The following is a 17,745-nucleotide window of genomic DNA, read 5'->3' on the forward strand; positions in this document are numbered from 1 at the left end:
GCAGGGATATCTCAGTGATGACCAGTTAAAAGCCTTGAAGGCTTACAGGCAGCTGATGAATGACAAAAAACAGACTCAGATGCAGGAACAATTCAAGAAGGCTTTAGAGTCAGCAGAACAGGAAGAAAATGGTTGTTACAAAAGGGACGTGTCTGCAGTATGGAGATTATATGTGGTAGACTACAGAAAGCAAGAAAAACATAAAGGTTAGTGCTTGAAAAACTTATAAATAACATTTAACTAAATGTGGCAACTGGCCAGCATAGATAGCTATTAAGAGTTTCCCAACAGTATTTTAGCTTACATGTTAATATTTCCAGTTTGATTCTTGATGTAAGGCTTTTGGATAGGAGGGAGTGTTGTAGGTTTATTTTGTTTAAAAGCCTTCAAGGTATGACTGAGCAGGAAACTGAGCTTACTGTGCTGTTGTCAGGAGCAGTACTGAGTATCTGGCGCCCGCTGCCCGACGTGTGTTCCTTGCTGAAGGAAGGCGCTCGCTACAGGATCTTCCAGCTGTCAGCATCCCAGTCCAGGGGCAGGGCAGACTCCATCAATGTCCAGTTAACAGCCACCAAGAAAACTCAGTACCTACAGCTAGCAGTAAGTGCTTTAAGTGCATAAAGGTGCATCATTAAAATGTGTCACACTCTCTAAGTGTGGTAAATACTGAAGTTTAGTGTTTCATCAGGTATCACAGGAGATGCTGGTACAGATTTTCTTTCCAAGAAAGGCTCTAGAATTCACCAGGTTGTTGGATCCTTCTTTTCAGCCCCCATGTGCTGAAGTGGATTTAGTTGGAGTTGTCATTTCTGTTAGCAGAACAGGTATGTTGCAGACCACATTCATGTCCTCCCATTGAATAAACACTGAATTGTTTGTTTCAAAGTCAGAATTATCTTGGTGTTGTACCTGCATCTCAGGCCTGTGAAAACCTGCTAATACAGCCCATCATGGTGACAAGCTGGCAGATATATCTATATTTCTGAAGAAAAACTCTCTGCTTCTTAGTTCAGGAAGTTAGTAAAGCAGGATCTAAGCTCAAAAGCAGCTTATATTTAAATGTTGGGGGTTTTTTCCATAAATGGTGGGCCTTAGTTCTCATATCTGCAGAGACACCATCGTGCATGTACACGAGCTCCCTCTTTGGTGTACAGTGTCACGAAATGAGTGGAATTCATGCACTGGAGCTCATGGATAGAGAGAGGTGGATAATTTTCTGCGTAAAAAGGAAAAGTTCCACAGGAGTATTGTTTTTAAAGACACAGACTTTGAGTTGTTTTCTGTAATCAGTTGGGAGGTGGTGTAGAATATGAAAGAAGTATTAGATACCTGTCACCATGCAGATGGGCTGCCATGTAGCTCTTTCAAGATGTGTGGGACTTTTTTTAGTAGATCCAAATCACTTAAAGAGATGTAAAGGTTTAATTCAGACTTTTTTCTTGCTTTTAGGTTTTACAACTGTGGTATACTTGTCTGATGAAAGCTATAATTTAGTGGCAGTAAAGATCTGGACAGATCTCAGACACTTGGCTATTGAAGACGTAGTTGTCCGCTGCTCACTCATTTCTGCAAGCAACCTTCAGTGGCAGTCTGAATTCAGATCGGAAATTCCCGTGCTGTTGGCTGGAGATCTTTCTTTATTCTCAGCCAGTCCAAAGGAATGCTATCTTCAAGAGAAGGTTAATGAACTGAGAAGTGTGATAGAGGTAAACCTGCAGAAGTGTCATTTCATGGTTATTTTTAGTTACTGCTATGTTACATCCTTCAGCAAAAAGTCTGTTAGTATTGATAAACCTTAAAAACAAGTAATGCACATAATGCTGAATTTTAGGGGAATTTTCTGGGAGATAGAGTAAGATGTCAATGCAGTTTTCCTGGGGGATCGAATGTCTTGATTGGGTTTTTTTTTATTTTCTAACTCATCCAGCATTGTCTTTAGGATGTGCCACAGAACCTCTGAGTTGCAAAAGATCTTGTACCTGTCAATAGGGAATCTGCCATGGACAGAAAGTGCAGGAATCTTCTATATTGTTTGATATAAAATAAAATAAAATTCCAGTGGGATAATGATGAAAAAAGAAAGTCTTAAACTCCTTACATAGTTTGAAAGCCAACTATTCTGCATTGCAAACTCTGTTCTCCCTTACAGAATGTGCCCTCCTTTTGCTGCGATGCAGAAAGTAAACTGAAGAATTTGCTAGGAAGAAATCTCTTGCTGACACCCAGTTTAACTAAAAGATGTGGTTTGGAAAGCCCCTCTCCTTCCTGCAGCTATGCAGAGGATAGAAGTTTGGTAAGCTTCTGGTAATTAATGCTGTGTTTATACTGGCAGTACATACAGTAAGGATTTAACTTCTCTGTCCATTTCATCCAGTCTTTTCAGGGCAATGCAAGCTGATTAGAAGCTTTCTCTGTGTGTGTGTGGGTTTAGGATTATTCCCCAGAGGAGCCATGAGATAGATTATCCTTCCTCCAAACACTATATGGAAACTTCCCCTTGTGGCCTGTGTTTCCACAATGTATTTTAAGTATTTTGAATTTGATGTGAGTAAAATGAATCATCTTTCTTTATAGATGATTTATTGCTTCTTTGGTCCCACTGTGAAGATGATACAATGTGAATGTCACAGAAGGGGAAAATCTTGATCTGTACATTTTTATTTCAAGGCATTCTGCAGTTCCCATCTTTGTTGAGAAAATTTACTTCCTGGTCTTTTTATAGATAGTATTTACTATTTCTAGGATTTAATAGGGATGTCACCTGGAAAATGTATTTTAGCAGTCTTGACAAAAATTGATTTAAATAGTACTCAAGTTTCCCATGAAAGCTGCTGGTGGTGAGTTGCTTCTAACATGGAATACTGAGCACAGTCAGAACAAAAATTTTTTCTGCCATGAGTTGGAAGGGAGGTGGAAACACCCTGGTGTGATATCAGTTCCTGGGGACTAAGTTTAAGCTTGTAAGGCATCCTTTTCTATTTCAAAGGGAGGACTAATGTTTAATTCTGAAGGTCTAGTTTATATACTTTATAGACTGACTAATTTATATTTGTATAGTTTATTGAATACATTAATCATCTTTTAAAAATGAGACATTAAGTGTATTCTCAGGCCTGTGCTTGAAAGAATTGCTATGCAGCATCTGTCTTGTGTGCATTGTTATCTTCAAATTTTTTGGTCTATGCTTTATCCTAGTTTTTTTTTCAATTTTTTTCCTCCTTTTTACTTATTTAACCAACCATGTGTGGAGAACATAGCCAAGGCAGTAGAAGACTTATGAGTGCTTTGATTTCTTAGCATATGGCATAGAAAAATTCCCATACATTTTACTTAGCTCTTAGAAACAAAATGTAAATGTACAGGTAAACAGTGACTTATCAGTCATCAGCACTTGAAGGAATAATATTAATCACCATCAGGAGATACCAAACTAAACTTAAATGAGATATGAATGATGATGTAGTGTTTTTATAGTGGGGGGGGGGAGGGTCCCCCCATTTTTTGGAAGTTTTTGAGGAAGTTTATGAGAACATTCTATTCAACATAAAACTTCTCTTTTTACCCAGATCTCTTCTAGACTTGAAATGAAGCATCCAAGCCCTTTGTCAACTAGCACACCAAATATGGAACTTGTCACACCAGGGTCAGCTAAAACACCTTCACCTGCTACAGTTAATGAAAACTATCTCAAAACCAGCAAAAAGAGAAAAGCTATGGACTTCCTCAGTTGCATACCTGCCCCTCCACCACTGACACCAATATGTTCAGTAATTTCTCCATCTGTTAAAAGAGCATTTCAGCCTCCACGAAGTTTGGGTTTACAGCACAGCAAGTCACCTAGAGGGGCAGATCAGAATACTGGCCTTGTCACCCCTTGCAGAAAAGTGAGAGAAACTGTCCATCTTCCTGAGAATGACCTGGTTGCTGATGAAGAACTGGCAATGATTAATACACAAGCACTCATGAATAATTTACCAGAAGAAAAGAAGATGGATTACGTAAATGAAAACAGAAATGCAACAGCTACTACTTTATCTGATGATCTTTCATGCAGAAATAGTTCCAGGTCTACTGGGGAAGCAAATAACTCATCAAAAGCAGTTCTGAAGTAGCTGAGGCCCCAAAGGAACATGAAGACTCATTACCAGCCCACAGAATGCTACAAAGACCAAAATCCCAAAAATGCTGCTAATACACATGTACAGTATTGTATATATTTCAAATTCAAATTATTTTTACACTTTGTACTTTAAAACTTGATTGTATTTAATAAAGTTCTATTACAAAAACAGACTCATTAAATAACACTTCATTTGCAAAATAGTTTGAAGTTTAGTATGTAAACACTTCTCACAAAGATGTATTGTACAATAACATCAGTGTGGCTGAGGGTTTGATGACATTTTGTAAGCCATTGATTCTGTGTTCTTTTATTACAGCAGGATCTTTGTTTCAGTCTAAAGCCATCAGTTTTGTTACCCTCTGCAACATTAGAATAGTTGTTTGGCTGTCCAAAGTGGCACAGGGCATAATAAAGAGTTCTCTTATTTTCAGTAAACAGAACACTTTAATTCTGAAATGTTGCTCTGCTATTCTGGCACAGTTCTTGTACTTTTCTCCTCAGACTGTCCATATAGCGCTAAAGAGGTTTAAAGAACAGCTATTGATTATTTGATTCACAGCAAAATGCCACGCAGAGTTATTATTAAAGAGCTCCTTGGTCTGTGTTTCTGCTTCAGCTGCTCAGAGCTGCTCCTGTAGCCCTTTTCCCACCTGGGAGTTAACACGCACAAGCCTAACACTAATGTTTCATTTTAGGAGCCTCTCCATCTTGGCAACTCCTATGTCTTGGCAAGATGAAGAGCTAAGTTTGCTTTGTTGAAGTGTTTTGCTTGCAGGCTGGAGAAGCTGTTTGTCTGTGAGGTAAGAGCAGCATGAATCCAGTCAGGGGAGAGAGGGAGCAACATCAGATATTGCTAAAATCTGTTGAGCTACTTTTGCCATCATTCACTTTGCCTCTGAAAGTTATAATAATGCTGTAGGCAAGAAGTAGATACAAAAAGTTTATACAGTCAGATATAAAGCATCAAAATGGCAAGAAATGCCATTGTGTGGGGAATGAATTGGCCACAATGGCCTTAAGACAGAAATATGTTAGGAATGTTTACTGCTAGTGTCAGACTCTGATGCAGAAAAAACCAACCAAAATGTGGCATGGGGTAGAGCCCAGTGCATTTCACATATGCCTGGATGGATTTTCATGGAGGAAGAGGGATGAGACGGAGTACATTTTGTACTGAGTACAGTGCTCTTACAGTGGTCACATATTGCTGTGAGATCATGGTCCAATGCCATTTAAAGATTTGTAAGAAATAAAAGTAATTTAGAAATGTAGTAGAAAAACACAAGAATAAAAAACAGTTTAGAAAACAATGTAAAACTAGAGACTCTTGTACCCTGATAATTAAAACACCAAGGAATGCACATCTTCAGTTAAATGTCACATTCGTACGTGCCATGCCAGGTCTCCTCCTTGGGAAGGCAGAAAGGTGGGTGGGATGGGGACCTGTCCCATAAGCTGCACATGTCCCAGTGTAGCTTCCCTCATTCCCTGCTTGGTTTTTCAGACCGGAGAACACTGTGGAAGGTAACATTGTGCTCGTATTGGTCTTTCATCCGTTGTATCTTTTCCCGAGGGACATGATGAATATTTCTTCTGTAGAGTCAACAGTAACAGAAAACACAAGGATTTAACTGCCTGTGCTATAGGGACTGTGAAGTCCCTGAAAGGTTCAGCATAACGGTTCAGGTCTCCACTGATCTCTTTCTGGGCTTTTGTAACAAATTATTGTTCACTTCCACCTACTTCTTAGGAATAATATTGTGACTGCTGAAATACATAACACAAATATTTTCAGGGAGGCAGACGGGACATAGGGAGTTGACAAATGTCCAAAATAAGTGCAGAAGACCTGTGTGGTATTTTATACAAGTGTTGCTGTCTTTAAGCACTAGCAGCTTGTTGGCCTCAGTGAGCTTCTGCTCAGCTGGAGATAGACGACCAAGGGCTGCAGCCAGCCCAGACATGCAGCAGCAAGGACAGAGGTCACAAACTGCTGTGCTTTGAGAGCAAGTAGGGAAACATCACACGTGATGTGGCTCAGGCTCCAAGGTAGACTCATAAATAATAAGGTTGAGAGGGAGAGGAACACAATGCTCAAACATGCAGGGCTTTCTGAATAGAGTAGCCAGAGTAGCACCAGCCATGAGCGCTCCATAACTTAGCAGGAATTATCTTCCCAAAGACCACCAGGAATTTCTGTTTGTGAGTTTGCAAACCCTGAGTATCTTTGGGGTTGCCATTTAGTGCTGTTAAGGTGCAGCTTGTGCTTGTGAATTATCTTTACAATGCTGCTGTGAAAAGTCAATGTGTGTCAAATATGCAATAAAACATATTTTATTATTATTATTCATTCCTTGTAGGCAGAGTAGCTCTGCCTACAAGGAATGATCAGATTGTGCCCCTGCAGTGCTCCCCTACCAATGGCTGGTGCTGCTGAGGCCAGAGCTGGTTGTCAGCTCAGGCTGGTGGTGCCCCCACCTGTCCCCAGGCCTGAACCATCATCTGCCATGTCCTGCCTCCCCCTGCAGCCACGAGCACTCTGGGCCTTGGCCCTCTGCCATTTGTGTCCATCATACACCAACAGGAGCAGCATTAATTTTTGACTAGAGCTCCTGGCTGGTAGAAGACAAATCCACCCATTGCAATGAGTGCCCATGCCTTGTTATCTTGCACTAAGCATATCTTATCTTCTGGATTTGGTAGCTGGGAGAGCACTGCTCCCTGTATCTCACTTCACATCAGGCTGGCTAAAGGCTAGGAAGTCAGCCTGCACTAAATTTTACAGTGACTACAGCCATTAACCCTGCAGTCACTGGTCAAAATAACATTCTTAGAGCCACATTCAGCTGCCTCTATATCCTACTGCAATTTGCAGAGTATTATATCATTTGTGTGTGTGTGTGTGTGTGTGTGTGTGTGTGTGTGTGTGTGTTAAGATCTTGACAAAGATTCTCTAGAACCCTGTTTCTTACCCACACTTACCATCCCTCCATGCTGCAGCAGGACAGCATCTGTTATGGTTAGATTCTTAAGGGCAGAAGTCTCAATATTGGCTATAGTGCTTAGATTTGAGTTTGTGCCCAAACAAAAGAGACTGCTGCTCAAAATACAAAATGAAAATCAGGGCTCCTGCCCCATCAGACTTGCAGCACAAAGACATGCTTCAGGGCTTGCTGCCTTTTCTACTGCCTGACTCACTTCATGCTCTTTCAGGGCTGAATTCACTACAGACCAGGTAGTCAGGAATGGAAATTTTCCACAACAATCCCTCTGTTGTCATTTACCAGGCTACATATTCCTTATATGAATAGGAAGAAGGCTGACCTGAGAGCATGTCAACAAAATGAGAGAAGCTGTCAGTTCCAGCGAAGAGAAAACTATGTACCTTGCCAGTTCTTGAACATTGAACTTCCAGGGTGTATCCGGTTCTTGGAATGTAACTTCATATCTGTTTTCATGTGCCTAAAGGACACAAAGATGGCATTATGAAACTGCACTTAAAGAATTGCCACCTCTGCCAGAACTCCTGACAAGAGACGCCAATGCGTCTTCAAAGACTCTGTATGGTGTGTTTTTCATGAACTACAATTACAAATCATGAACTACAATTACAAATCACATCTTGATATATTTGTCAACAAATAGTTTGGGAACTGTTCAATCCATGTCACTACTGGGGAAGAGTATGATGCCCTCATCACCAAGAAGTAGAAGGGCAGGTTCAAAGGCCATTAATCTTTTCAGTCTTTTGAGTTACAAAGCTGACCAGCTAAATAACTACATTGGCACCTCTGCCCCTACTTCATCACAATATTCATCCTTAACTACAATTAGGGAACGAGAAAAATGAAGTAAATATTTTTAGCCATGTAAAGTACTTTTTCAGTCAGATCAACCTGTAAATGTCACAGCTAGGCATATAAAAGCAATAAATCAGAGCTTCCCCTACCATCATCACATACGGCTTCATTTCCCAAGCATGGATGTTGGTGTTATCAATAATAACCGGGCTTTTCCCATTCTTCATTGCTTTGCGTGCTGCAATGTAACACATTAAGTAAAGCTAAAATATATTAAATAACAGAGCCAGGCCTTACTAGCCTACAGTGTTCTTTCTTTGCCCACTGCTCACACACTTGGCTCCCCACCAGACCTGGGTTTGTACCAACCACCCAAGTGAGAGCCGAGGCCAGTGCACAGCAGCTCTCCTGGAAGAGGTGGTGCAGCCTCTGGCTGATCTGAAGCTCTTCTAGAACATACTTACAACAGCCAAAAATTACTGTCGTTTGCAGGAGATCCCTGTTACATCATCCCAAAGTATGAGATCTCATCGTCATCCCTACAAACTCCTTCAGAGCACAGTCACAAAAGCACGGTACATTGAGTAAAGACGTGGGTTGTTTAATTCTCAAACTTAAACCCAGCCTGCAAGTTTCCTTTCTGTCTATCATTATATTCTCTTCACCTTCCAGGTCAGGACAGACACCTAAGAAGTTAGAGGTGAAGGCTGCAGTGCCTGTACTGCAGGGAGCAGCTGCTGGGCTGGTGTCTGAAGGGCATCAAGATTCAGCAGTGCCTCCTCTAAAATAACATTAACCAACCTCCAATATGTTTTCATTTACAAATTTCCCTTTCATAAGTCAGAAGAAATCAATTCAGAAGTAGTAAATGTATTTGTAGCCAACGCTCCATTAACTACAGTGTATGACACCACCTTGAGGTATTTTAATCTGGGGGCTAAGTTTAAAGACAGCCTGAAATCCAAAACTATTTTGCACGGCCCCTGGATAGAGTTCAGTCACCTCTTTTCTGGTTCCACTTGTGTGCATCCTCTAGGAAGTCAGGCTCAAAGATGTAGACACCATTTTCAATAAAGAAGTCATCAGTACTAAGGACTACAGCACCGGGTTGTCACGTTTCAGCTGTCTGCAAGGAAAAGAAAAAGATGAAAAAAGGGTTAGTACCAGGTGACACCTTTTAACAGAGACCATTAAGCCATGAGCTATTTGAGTGCTCTGCAAATACACACAGTGCTTTATTTGAAAAATCCCAATTTAAAGGATCTGGAAGTACTACAATCAGTAGATGGACACGTAGGAAGAAAGGAATGGAGCCTGAAGGTGTGGCCTTGATATCTTTAATTCAGCAGAGAAATCTACACTGGACTACCAACATCTGAGTCTTTAATCTTATTAATATATTTAGCTCTCTTTCTGAGTTATCTGAGAAAGCAGGACCTTAAAGAGAGGAAATAAAACAAAAAACAATAGCCCAAACGTGCTTATCCAGGCATGGAAGTTGGTGTCCAAAGACAATTTGACTATAGGAGTTTTGCTACAGAGATTTCTGAAGATAACGAGGAGGAAGGATTTGTTATTTAGTAAAGATGGTCCAGAGAACCATGAGTTTGGTTTGAGGGGGTTTTCTTGGCTGTAAACCAGGTAGCACTTATTTAGAATTTTAATTTGCAAACAAGTATTTGAATGATAAGCCTATATTTTGTGTTAATTTATATAATTTTATGGTTCTTGTCACTTGTCTCTATTCCACTTAAACCTCCTCTTGTAGAGTTGAGTAATTTTCATAGCTTCAGCTTTTAAACAAATTTTCCAAACAAATCTGAGTATAAAAAATATTTTATAAACAAATTTGCAGATCCATAAAGCAGACTGCAGTGGGGAGTGGCACTGGGCAATCCCACTTCCCTTCACACGGGTGTGTGTCCCCCAGCAGTGCTCCTGCAGGCCAGGGATGCCATGGGGAGCAACTGTGTGTCCTGCTGGACACTGACCAGCAGCCTCACAGGCAGCACTGGCTCTTGGAGGTAGAAGGTAGTGCTGTCTTGTGTGGAGGTTTAAATATGAAGCATCCCTCTGCCAGTCCTTAGAGACCACCAAAAAAAAAAAACCAAAAAAAAAACAAAAAAAAAAAAACCAAAAAAAAGCCAACCAACTCTTAACGTATGATTGTGCTCCCATTTGTGTCTAATCCAGAATTTTTTGTGTCCATAGATATAGAATTGTCTTTCTATTAATCAATCAGAGAAGAGTTAGGGGAGGCGAGAGTCTCTGCAAGAAGTCAGGGAGAGCCCATGGCATCATCCCACTATTTCCTGTCCCCCCAAGGCCTGGAATGTCTTGGGAAAAGACAGAAAGGTCAATCAAGAAAGCCTGTGTCTCTCAGACATGACTGCTGCTGCCCTTCTGTATCATACCACACATGGTCTCCAGCCCCTGTGAGTCATTTCAGCCTTCCTCATAAACACTTCTCCCTCCATCCCCACAAGTTGCGAAATAACCATTTCTCAGTGTCTTATCTACATGGGCAAGAGCAAGGGAAAAGGTGTCTCCAGGTTATCAGCAGCAGAACAGGCACACAGGCAGAAAAAAACCCTTAATTCTGTCACCCAGCTCTGCTCCAACCATTTACTTACCAGTTGTACCCTCATCTCCCTGCAAACAGCAGCTCTTCACTAGGACTGCAGGGTGCATTTAGCTGAATAAAGGTCAGCTTCTGACTTTGCTCTGTCTCCACTGAAACTTCTACCCTCTGCTGATTAATTAAGATTATTTTGTGGGGGGGTCCACCCCAGCCAGCAGTGACTCAGTGCTGATGGAGCCAGGACTGGGCTGTGCCCCCTGTAATGCATCATTCCAGCACCTACCTGTCCTAGTCTTCTAGCCCCAAAGGGATGTTTTATTCACAAAATTACTGCTGGGCAAAGTGATTTAAGAAAAATCATGTTTTAAACTGTTAGCAAATGGTAAAATTTTGTTGCTTTAATTTTGGCCTCGGGCAAAAATTCTTATTATGAAAAGCAAAGCAACATCTAATGCTTATCTGGTTACTGCCGTGGATAACTTGATATATTCAGGTCTCCCTATGATTCAGAACCTCACCTTTCCCACTGCTTTACTCATTGCAATTTCTTCTCTAAAAAACTGACTGCTAAAATATGTGTTTTCCCTTTAGCTACTAATAGGCACATAAAATGTGCACATTAATAAAAGATCTCAAGACTATTTTTTTTTCTTGCTCAGTATTTCTTTTTAAAATGTTCTTAACCAGTGCAAATTTTAAAATCCATTTTCTTAGCACATACTTTACTGAATTTTCAGCCCTAAGAGCTTTGATATTAAGATTTAAGCAATCTAAACTATAGTGAATATTTGTGAGCTCAGTCTATGGTCCTCACATCAATAACTAAAGCAGATTAAACTTGTATTTCAAAGGAGGAAAAATGTGGGACAAAATGAGCTGAGAGCTATGAATTACTGTAACATTTGCTATATTCATACCAAATGAGCTCCTGCTAACAACAACATAAGAAAACATGAAGTGGGAAAAAGATGGCTGGCTCACCTTCTGTTTATTTTGCTGGTTTTAACTTTTAGCTTTCCAAAACAACCAAAATGTGGCTGAAGTTGACAGCTGTTTTCTGTAATCCCTTCCATATTGCCCACAAAGCTGACAAAACTCCTATTTCTTCTCTCCCTTATCATTCCAGAGGGCACCAAGAACCCTTTCATGTGTTCCTTACTAAATCAGCCTTCCACAATCTTCACAGGACCTCAGGTTAGTTTAGAAGAAAGGTCCTGCATAATCACATCATGCTCTTAATCACTGGAAGCAATTAAAATGCCTGTATTTTAGAAAAATACAAACCAGCTCTGCAAAATGGGAGGGCTTGTGACCACGGTTATTTATGAATAAATCTTGAACTGCCCTGTAAAAAGAAAATTGCCCACTGCTGATAGATAAGCACACTTACAAAGTAAGCATAAAGCTTACTAAGGAGGAAAAGAAAAATGCAATCTCTTTTCAAGATCAAAGGACACATAGGAGTCATGTTTGCATTTTTTAAAGAAGCCACTGAATTGGAAGCACTGCATTGGGACAGGCAGCATGTCTGAAAAGTTCAGTATTAATTTGCTTTGGACACATAATTGCACAGTACTACATGTCTTCATCTTGCAGTGGATATGGTACCTCCTTCATCTTGTAGAGGGGTGAGAAGAAAAGGGTTTAAGGAGACTTATATTAAGCAGAGGAAACATCCCTCATTCTTTTTTTACTTTCTTATCTTCTGTAGGTTCTGAAACAGCAGCAAACCTTTCTTTAGCAAAGGGTAGAGCATAATGCATGTTGTATCCATAGGTTTTCATACTTTTCCATCAGACAACTTGAAAATAAATTAATTTTTGATAGCAGATTGGAATAAACATTTTCAGTGCTCAGAAGGCCACAGAATGGAATATCAGAGACCAGAACATATATGTACCGGCACCATATGCAACCACTTCCTCTGGCCACTCTTCCAAATGTTAAGGGTCCTGCGGCATTTCAGAGGTGTCTAAAAGCCTTTCGTTCCAGCAGGAAAGCAGGACTGTGAGATCTGGAGTGGCAATGCCCAGCGCTTGCCACTCTCTATTGCGTTGGAACAACTCCTGGTGCCCCGAGGGCTTTGCCTGGCCGAGCTGCCAGGTGCTGCTGGCAGAGCGCAGCCGTGCCTTTGTGTCTCACCCCCGGGGGGTCCAACCACAGCTCTGACTCCTAAAGCAGCAGGCTCGTGTCCTATTTGATCAAGGCACTGAGGAGACTCACCTGAAGTGGTTTCAGGCAAAGGTAAATGTTTACAGGGCAATGCTGTGCAGAGGCAGGAGCTGCAAGAGCTGAAGTCCATGAACCCGTCAGAGCTGCAGTGCTGCAGTGGGGTCAGGTGCTGGGAACGCTGGGAACAGCTGGCCCAGGACTGGAGGTGCTGGGGTAAACTGGATAACAGCAGCAGAGAGAACTGGAGAAGACACAGATTGTGCCAAGCAGTGATGCCTCAGTGCCAGTGCATTTTTTCCCCTCCTGTTCTGAAAGAATACTCGTTCTGTGCTTTTTAAGATAGTACAAGAACAAGCTCATTTTGAGAAATAAATCAACAGCTGTGGCTGCAAAGTTACAAGTTTGATCATGCCCAGCCTATAGAGCTTGAATTAAACTGCTGGATAAAGGGTCAGGCGTTAGTTGAGCTGTGCAGCACAGCAATGTGCTACCAAAGAGCTGGAACTGCAGCTACTGTGCAATGCAGTTTGCTGGGGAAGCAGGTATGAGCTTGTATGTGGCTCACTTAAATTCTGGAGGCAAATTCTGAAGGCATCTGGAAGTATAGCTGCCACTGCACTTCAGATAACCTTTTTCTTAGCAGCTGCCTCAGTGTGATCACAAACCTGCACTGTGAAGCCAAGGACAATGTGTTGAGGAGCAGCACGTCCAGCTCGCCTGAAGGAGGCTGATGGAGATGTGACTCCCAGCTGCCCCTTCTCCTTCACACTTCTGTGACATTCAGTGAAAGGTTAAAGGCAGGTAGCTGGGGCCACCTGAAATAGGTGGTTCAGGGAAGCTCATCCTGAACAGTGAAGCTGCTGGAAAGGTGTGAAGCTTGGTGGTGAGCAGAGCAACTCCTCGTCCTGGCTTGACGACTCAGTGTGTCACACGTGGGTCCTCCACTGTCTTTACCAGAAACCAAAAACCAAACCTCAACTGATCCATGCCAATGTAGGGATGCTGTGAGCTGGGAGCAACCAGGATGAGGAAATAATTTTAACAGAAGTGCCATAACTGAAGCTTACAAAGCTGTATCCAAACTCTGCTAAGTGACATTGAAAGGTCGGGGAAACAAGCCATGGATCCAAGATTGTGTGACGAATAGAAAAGGGGCCTTTTGACTGGAGTTATCACTGGGTTGCTGTCCCACCAGTGATAAGATTCATGGTTTGTGACTCATGGGCACTCTAAAGATGTAGAATTTGTGATAGAAACAGAGAAATACTGGCTGATCTGAAGAAAGAATTAATGCAGATATGTGTGAAAGCATCAGAAGAAAGAACAGAACAAAGGCTAAAACAATGGTATCCACCGACAGCCAAGATCATTAACAGCAATAAAACTGGGAGAGGTGCTGTCTACAGCCCCCCAAGGCCAGCACTCAGCTGAGGCCCAGCAGTGGTGATCTGCCACAGGAAAATTCGTGCTCTGAGAGCAGGAGGATGGCCAGTAGGTCGCACCAGCCTCTCCACACCTGTTTCCTTCCCTTTGTTCCAAGAGGGGCAGATGATGAAGACATGGGGAAATGAATATAATGGGGAAAAAAATCCACCTAAGATTCATAAAATACCAAGTAAGCAGAATTCACACGCAAAAAGAATGGCAATATAGGAGCTGTTGGCTGGAGATAGCACAGCAGACCTGCCCAAAACCTACCCTGTCACCACCAACTGAGAGCAACCCAGCAGAGAAAGCGAGGATGAGACAGCTTATGGTCCTTGTCTGCTCTGATTTTGGGCAGACCACATGAGCACATTCATCTTGATGCTTGCAAGCATTAAGTTGTGATATTGTGAGTGAATAAAATCTGAGAAAATAAACTTGAACTTAGAAAATGAGTTTACGGAGTACTTTTGACAATAAACAACCACCTTCCTCCTCCAGTGGGATCTCGCACTGAGATCTGTTGCAGTCACTTTTTGCAAACTTTCCCTTGTGCAGCACATAGCATTTGCCAATACCCAAAAGCTATGCAGTGTGAGAACAGCAAAATTCTCTCAGTACAGTCCTTCACAAGCTGGACAGGGTTAAGGAGAGGTACTAAATGCTGCTTTTTGATCTGTGTGTTGCTGAACAGCTAAACATAATTATGCGATTAAGAGAGGCTAGAAACAGTAAGATACTCACTCTCCATCTCACAGAGGACTACTACAACAATACCTACAACTGATTTTGTAAATGTGCCATTAACAACCAACCTTGTGTTTTGACCTAAAAAGTACAGGTAAGTACAGTTACTTGCACTGCCTGAGAATATGCCCCCAAACATTTATGTTCTTACTGTGCTGTGAGAAGACCCAAATCCCCCTGAAGGAGCAGGCCCACACTTACACGGCCTCTTAAGGGAGAGGTCTGGTTTTTGGGTGTGAGCAAAACATGGCATTTGGCAATTTATAAAAGAGCTTTGTTTGCCAAAGTGCAGTGAGACAGAAGGCCCAGTGGGATAGGGAAGTGCTGTACTGGGAATAGGAAACTGCAGATGAACCCAGTGTATCACACAGCTTCATGCTGCCGCCTCTCACAGCAGAGCCCTTCCTGTGACAGCCCATGATCCCAGCACAGGTTCCTCAGCACAGCAGAGTAAGAAGACGGAATGTTCTTCTTTTGATAGAGTGGGTGGCACTGGCAGCTGTGTGACACCATTCTGTGAGATTTTGTGATATCAAACTACAGTTGCCACAGTCACACCGACTGTGGTGCTGCTTCCCAGAACTCCCCGCTGTGTTTTTCTACCTATTTACAATCAGCCTTTGAGATGTTGGAGCACAGAGTGGTCTCCTCTACTCACTGTACACACTGCTAAAGCTCTGACCAGGAGTGTGGGACATTACAAAAACAGAAGTCAGAGTTGCCAATTTTCAGCCAGAGAGAGGAAGTTTTCTACCATGTTCATGATTAAACAAAAAAAAAAAACCCCAAATCACAAAAAAAACCCAACCCAACAAAACCAAACCAAACAACCAAAAAATAAAATTAAAAAAAGGAAAAAGAAAACCACCACCACCATCAATCTGACACTTTTGAGAAAAGGAACATGTACTGCCCTAGTCGGGGTGATCAGTCCATCTCACCAGAAGCATCCCTGTAGGTACCGCTCGCTCGGAACAGGAGCTCGCAGAGTCCCACGGGCAGGACACCCAGACACGGCCACAGGTGCCGGGGACAGCGCAGCCTGGAGAGGGCCTGGAGCCGGGGGGTTCCGGGCGGCTGCCCTCAGCCAAGGCTCCCTCGGGGGTCCCGCTCATCCCGTCCCCAGCCCAGCCCAGCCCTGCCCCGGCGGGTCAGCAGCGAGTGCCGGGCGGGCACACGGGCTCCCGAAGCATCGCCCCGTTTGTCCCCGGCCGCTCCTCCTGCCCCGGGGCCGGGAGCCGCTTACCTGGCCAGGGTGCTCTTGCCGGAGCCCGGCAGCCCCCGCAGCAGCACCAGCCTCCCGCCGCCGCCGCCCCGCGGGGGCCCCAGGCTCAGCCCCCCAAGGGCCTGCAGCAGCCTCTCCTCCACGGCCCCCGCGGGGCCGGGCCCGCCGGGGCGGGGGGCCGGGGCCGGGGCCGGGGCCGGCCCGGGATGGGGAGCCCGGGGCAGCCGCTGCGCAGCCCGGCCCCGGCCCCGGGCCCCGCCGCGACCCCGGCCCCGCGGCCCTCGGCCCCCGCGGGCGGGGCCGGGCGGGATCCCGCGTCCCTCCATGGCCCGGGCGGCCGAGACTTTGCCCCGCGAAACCGAAAGCTGCCGGGAGCGGAGACTCGGGCAAGGACGGGCGTCTGCGGCTGCACAGCCAAAGCGCTCAGCTACGGCACTCGCTGTAGACTCAGAACTTTGGCCCGAGATACCATCTCCAGTTATTTAAAGTCAGGATTATTCCCCAAATTCCAGTCCCAGGTGCTGCCTGTGTATAGCGAGGGCAGGGCCGAAAGGGAATGAATCATCCAAGCCCCAAAGAGAAGTGGGGCTGGTTACAGGACACCAGGTGTGCACAGAGACCTCTTCGCCGCCCGTCCCTTTCGTAGCAACGAGGTACCGGAGTCCTCTTCAACCACAGAAGCAACAAGAATGCCAAGGGGATGAAGCTAAAGAACTGCCCAGCGCTGAACAAATGCTCACTCCACCATCCTAATTATTTTCTTTTTCGAACATATTATCATAAGAGAAAGTAAAGGGAATTTTAAAGATTTCTCTCCTCTAAAGAAAACCTGATTTCCATTAACTTGCTCGCCGAAGAAGCCAACGAAATTGCAGTTTGCAATAAAACCAAAAATATTTGGAGTGGTATCACACCCTCCCTTCTCAGAGCTACACACAGCATCATGCCCAGCTTGGTTAGGAGCCACATCCAGGTATGCCCCAAGCCCACACCACCACCAAATCTCAATGCTGGAGCTTTAGGTTCTGAGGCTCCAAATAGTGCTAAAGAGAGTGTTCACACACAGGGAGAAAGCTTAGCTCCCCAGGGACATGGCACACCAACGCTAACTGAAGCAAGTGGGGAAAATGCGGCAGGAAAGAAGAGACAGAAAATGTGAAATTCAGACACTGGGGAGGGGGGTTAAAGTAAAGTTAAACTGGCAACACTCTACTAAGAGATGAAACATTACTTGCCCATACAAGAGAACAGTGAGATTTTGAAAACTATTTTTATTTCAAGCATTCTGAGAGGCTGGGATTCAGTAACAGAAAAGAGAGGCATTCAGATTTCTCACTCAATAAATAGAAGTAGGAAGACAGTATTAATCCTTGAGTGACATTTTCCTGAAATCAAACTAACTTGTCTGCTGGCACTTGTACAACACAGAAGTCTGAAGCTGTGGTTGGGGGAGTATGAACTCCATTTCCCCTCCCCTTTACATTTCATATAATGTTCTGCTGGTAGGAGAGCAGGACACTTCCAGCCAAGGAGGACACACACATGTCCATGGGAGATGCATTCAAACAGTGCAGCCAGAAAATTTCGCCAGTGGTACAACATTTAGAAATACATACATTGTTAACTGCTTTCATGTAGATGCAGTATTTAAATAGAAAGTGGAGACACATTG

At 43.5% G+C, this 17,745-nt stretch overlaps 2 protein-coding genes across 2 annotated transcripts in view; one reads left to right on the plus strand and one right to left on the minus strand.

The window, feature by feature from the left end:
* Positions 1-5,583, plus strand: part of BRCA2 (BRCA2 DNA repair associated) — a 35,246-nt gene extending 29,663 nt beyond the window's left edge. Inside the window, 7 exon segments of the mRNA XM_050978457.1 lie at positions 5-206; positions 434-600; positions 689-824; positions 1,450-1,706; positions 2,150-2,293; positions 3,567-4,089; positions 4,092-5,583. Of these exon segments, the coding sequence (XP_050834414.1) occupies positions 5-206; positions 434-600; positions 689-824; positions 1,450-1,706; positions 2,150-2,293; positions 3,567-4,089; positions 4,092-4,192 (1,530 nt within the window). The 3' untranslated portion in view covers positions 4,193-5,583.
* Positions 4,309-16,399, minus strand: N4BP2L1 (NEDD4 binding protein 2 like 1). The gene is given in 6 exon segments (XM_030234263.2): positions 4,309-5,716; positions 7,509-7,585; positions 8,073-8,161; positions 8,926-9,033; positions 9,036-9,049; positions 16,095-16,399. Coding segments are annotated over 6 exon segments (705 nt in total). The 3' UTR covers positions 4,309-5,604.
* Between the last annotated feature and the right edge of the window lie 1,346 nt (positions 16,400-17,745).

Source organism: Serinus canaria, chromosome 1 (assembly GCF_022539315.1).
Source record: "Serinus canaria isolate serCan28SL12 chromosome 1, serCan2020, whole genome shotgun sequence".
NCBI lineage: Eukaryota > Metazoa > Chordata > Aves > Passeriformes > Fringillidae > Serinus > Serinus canaria.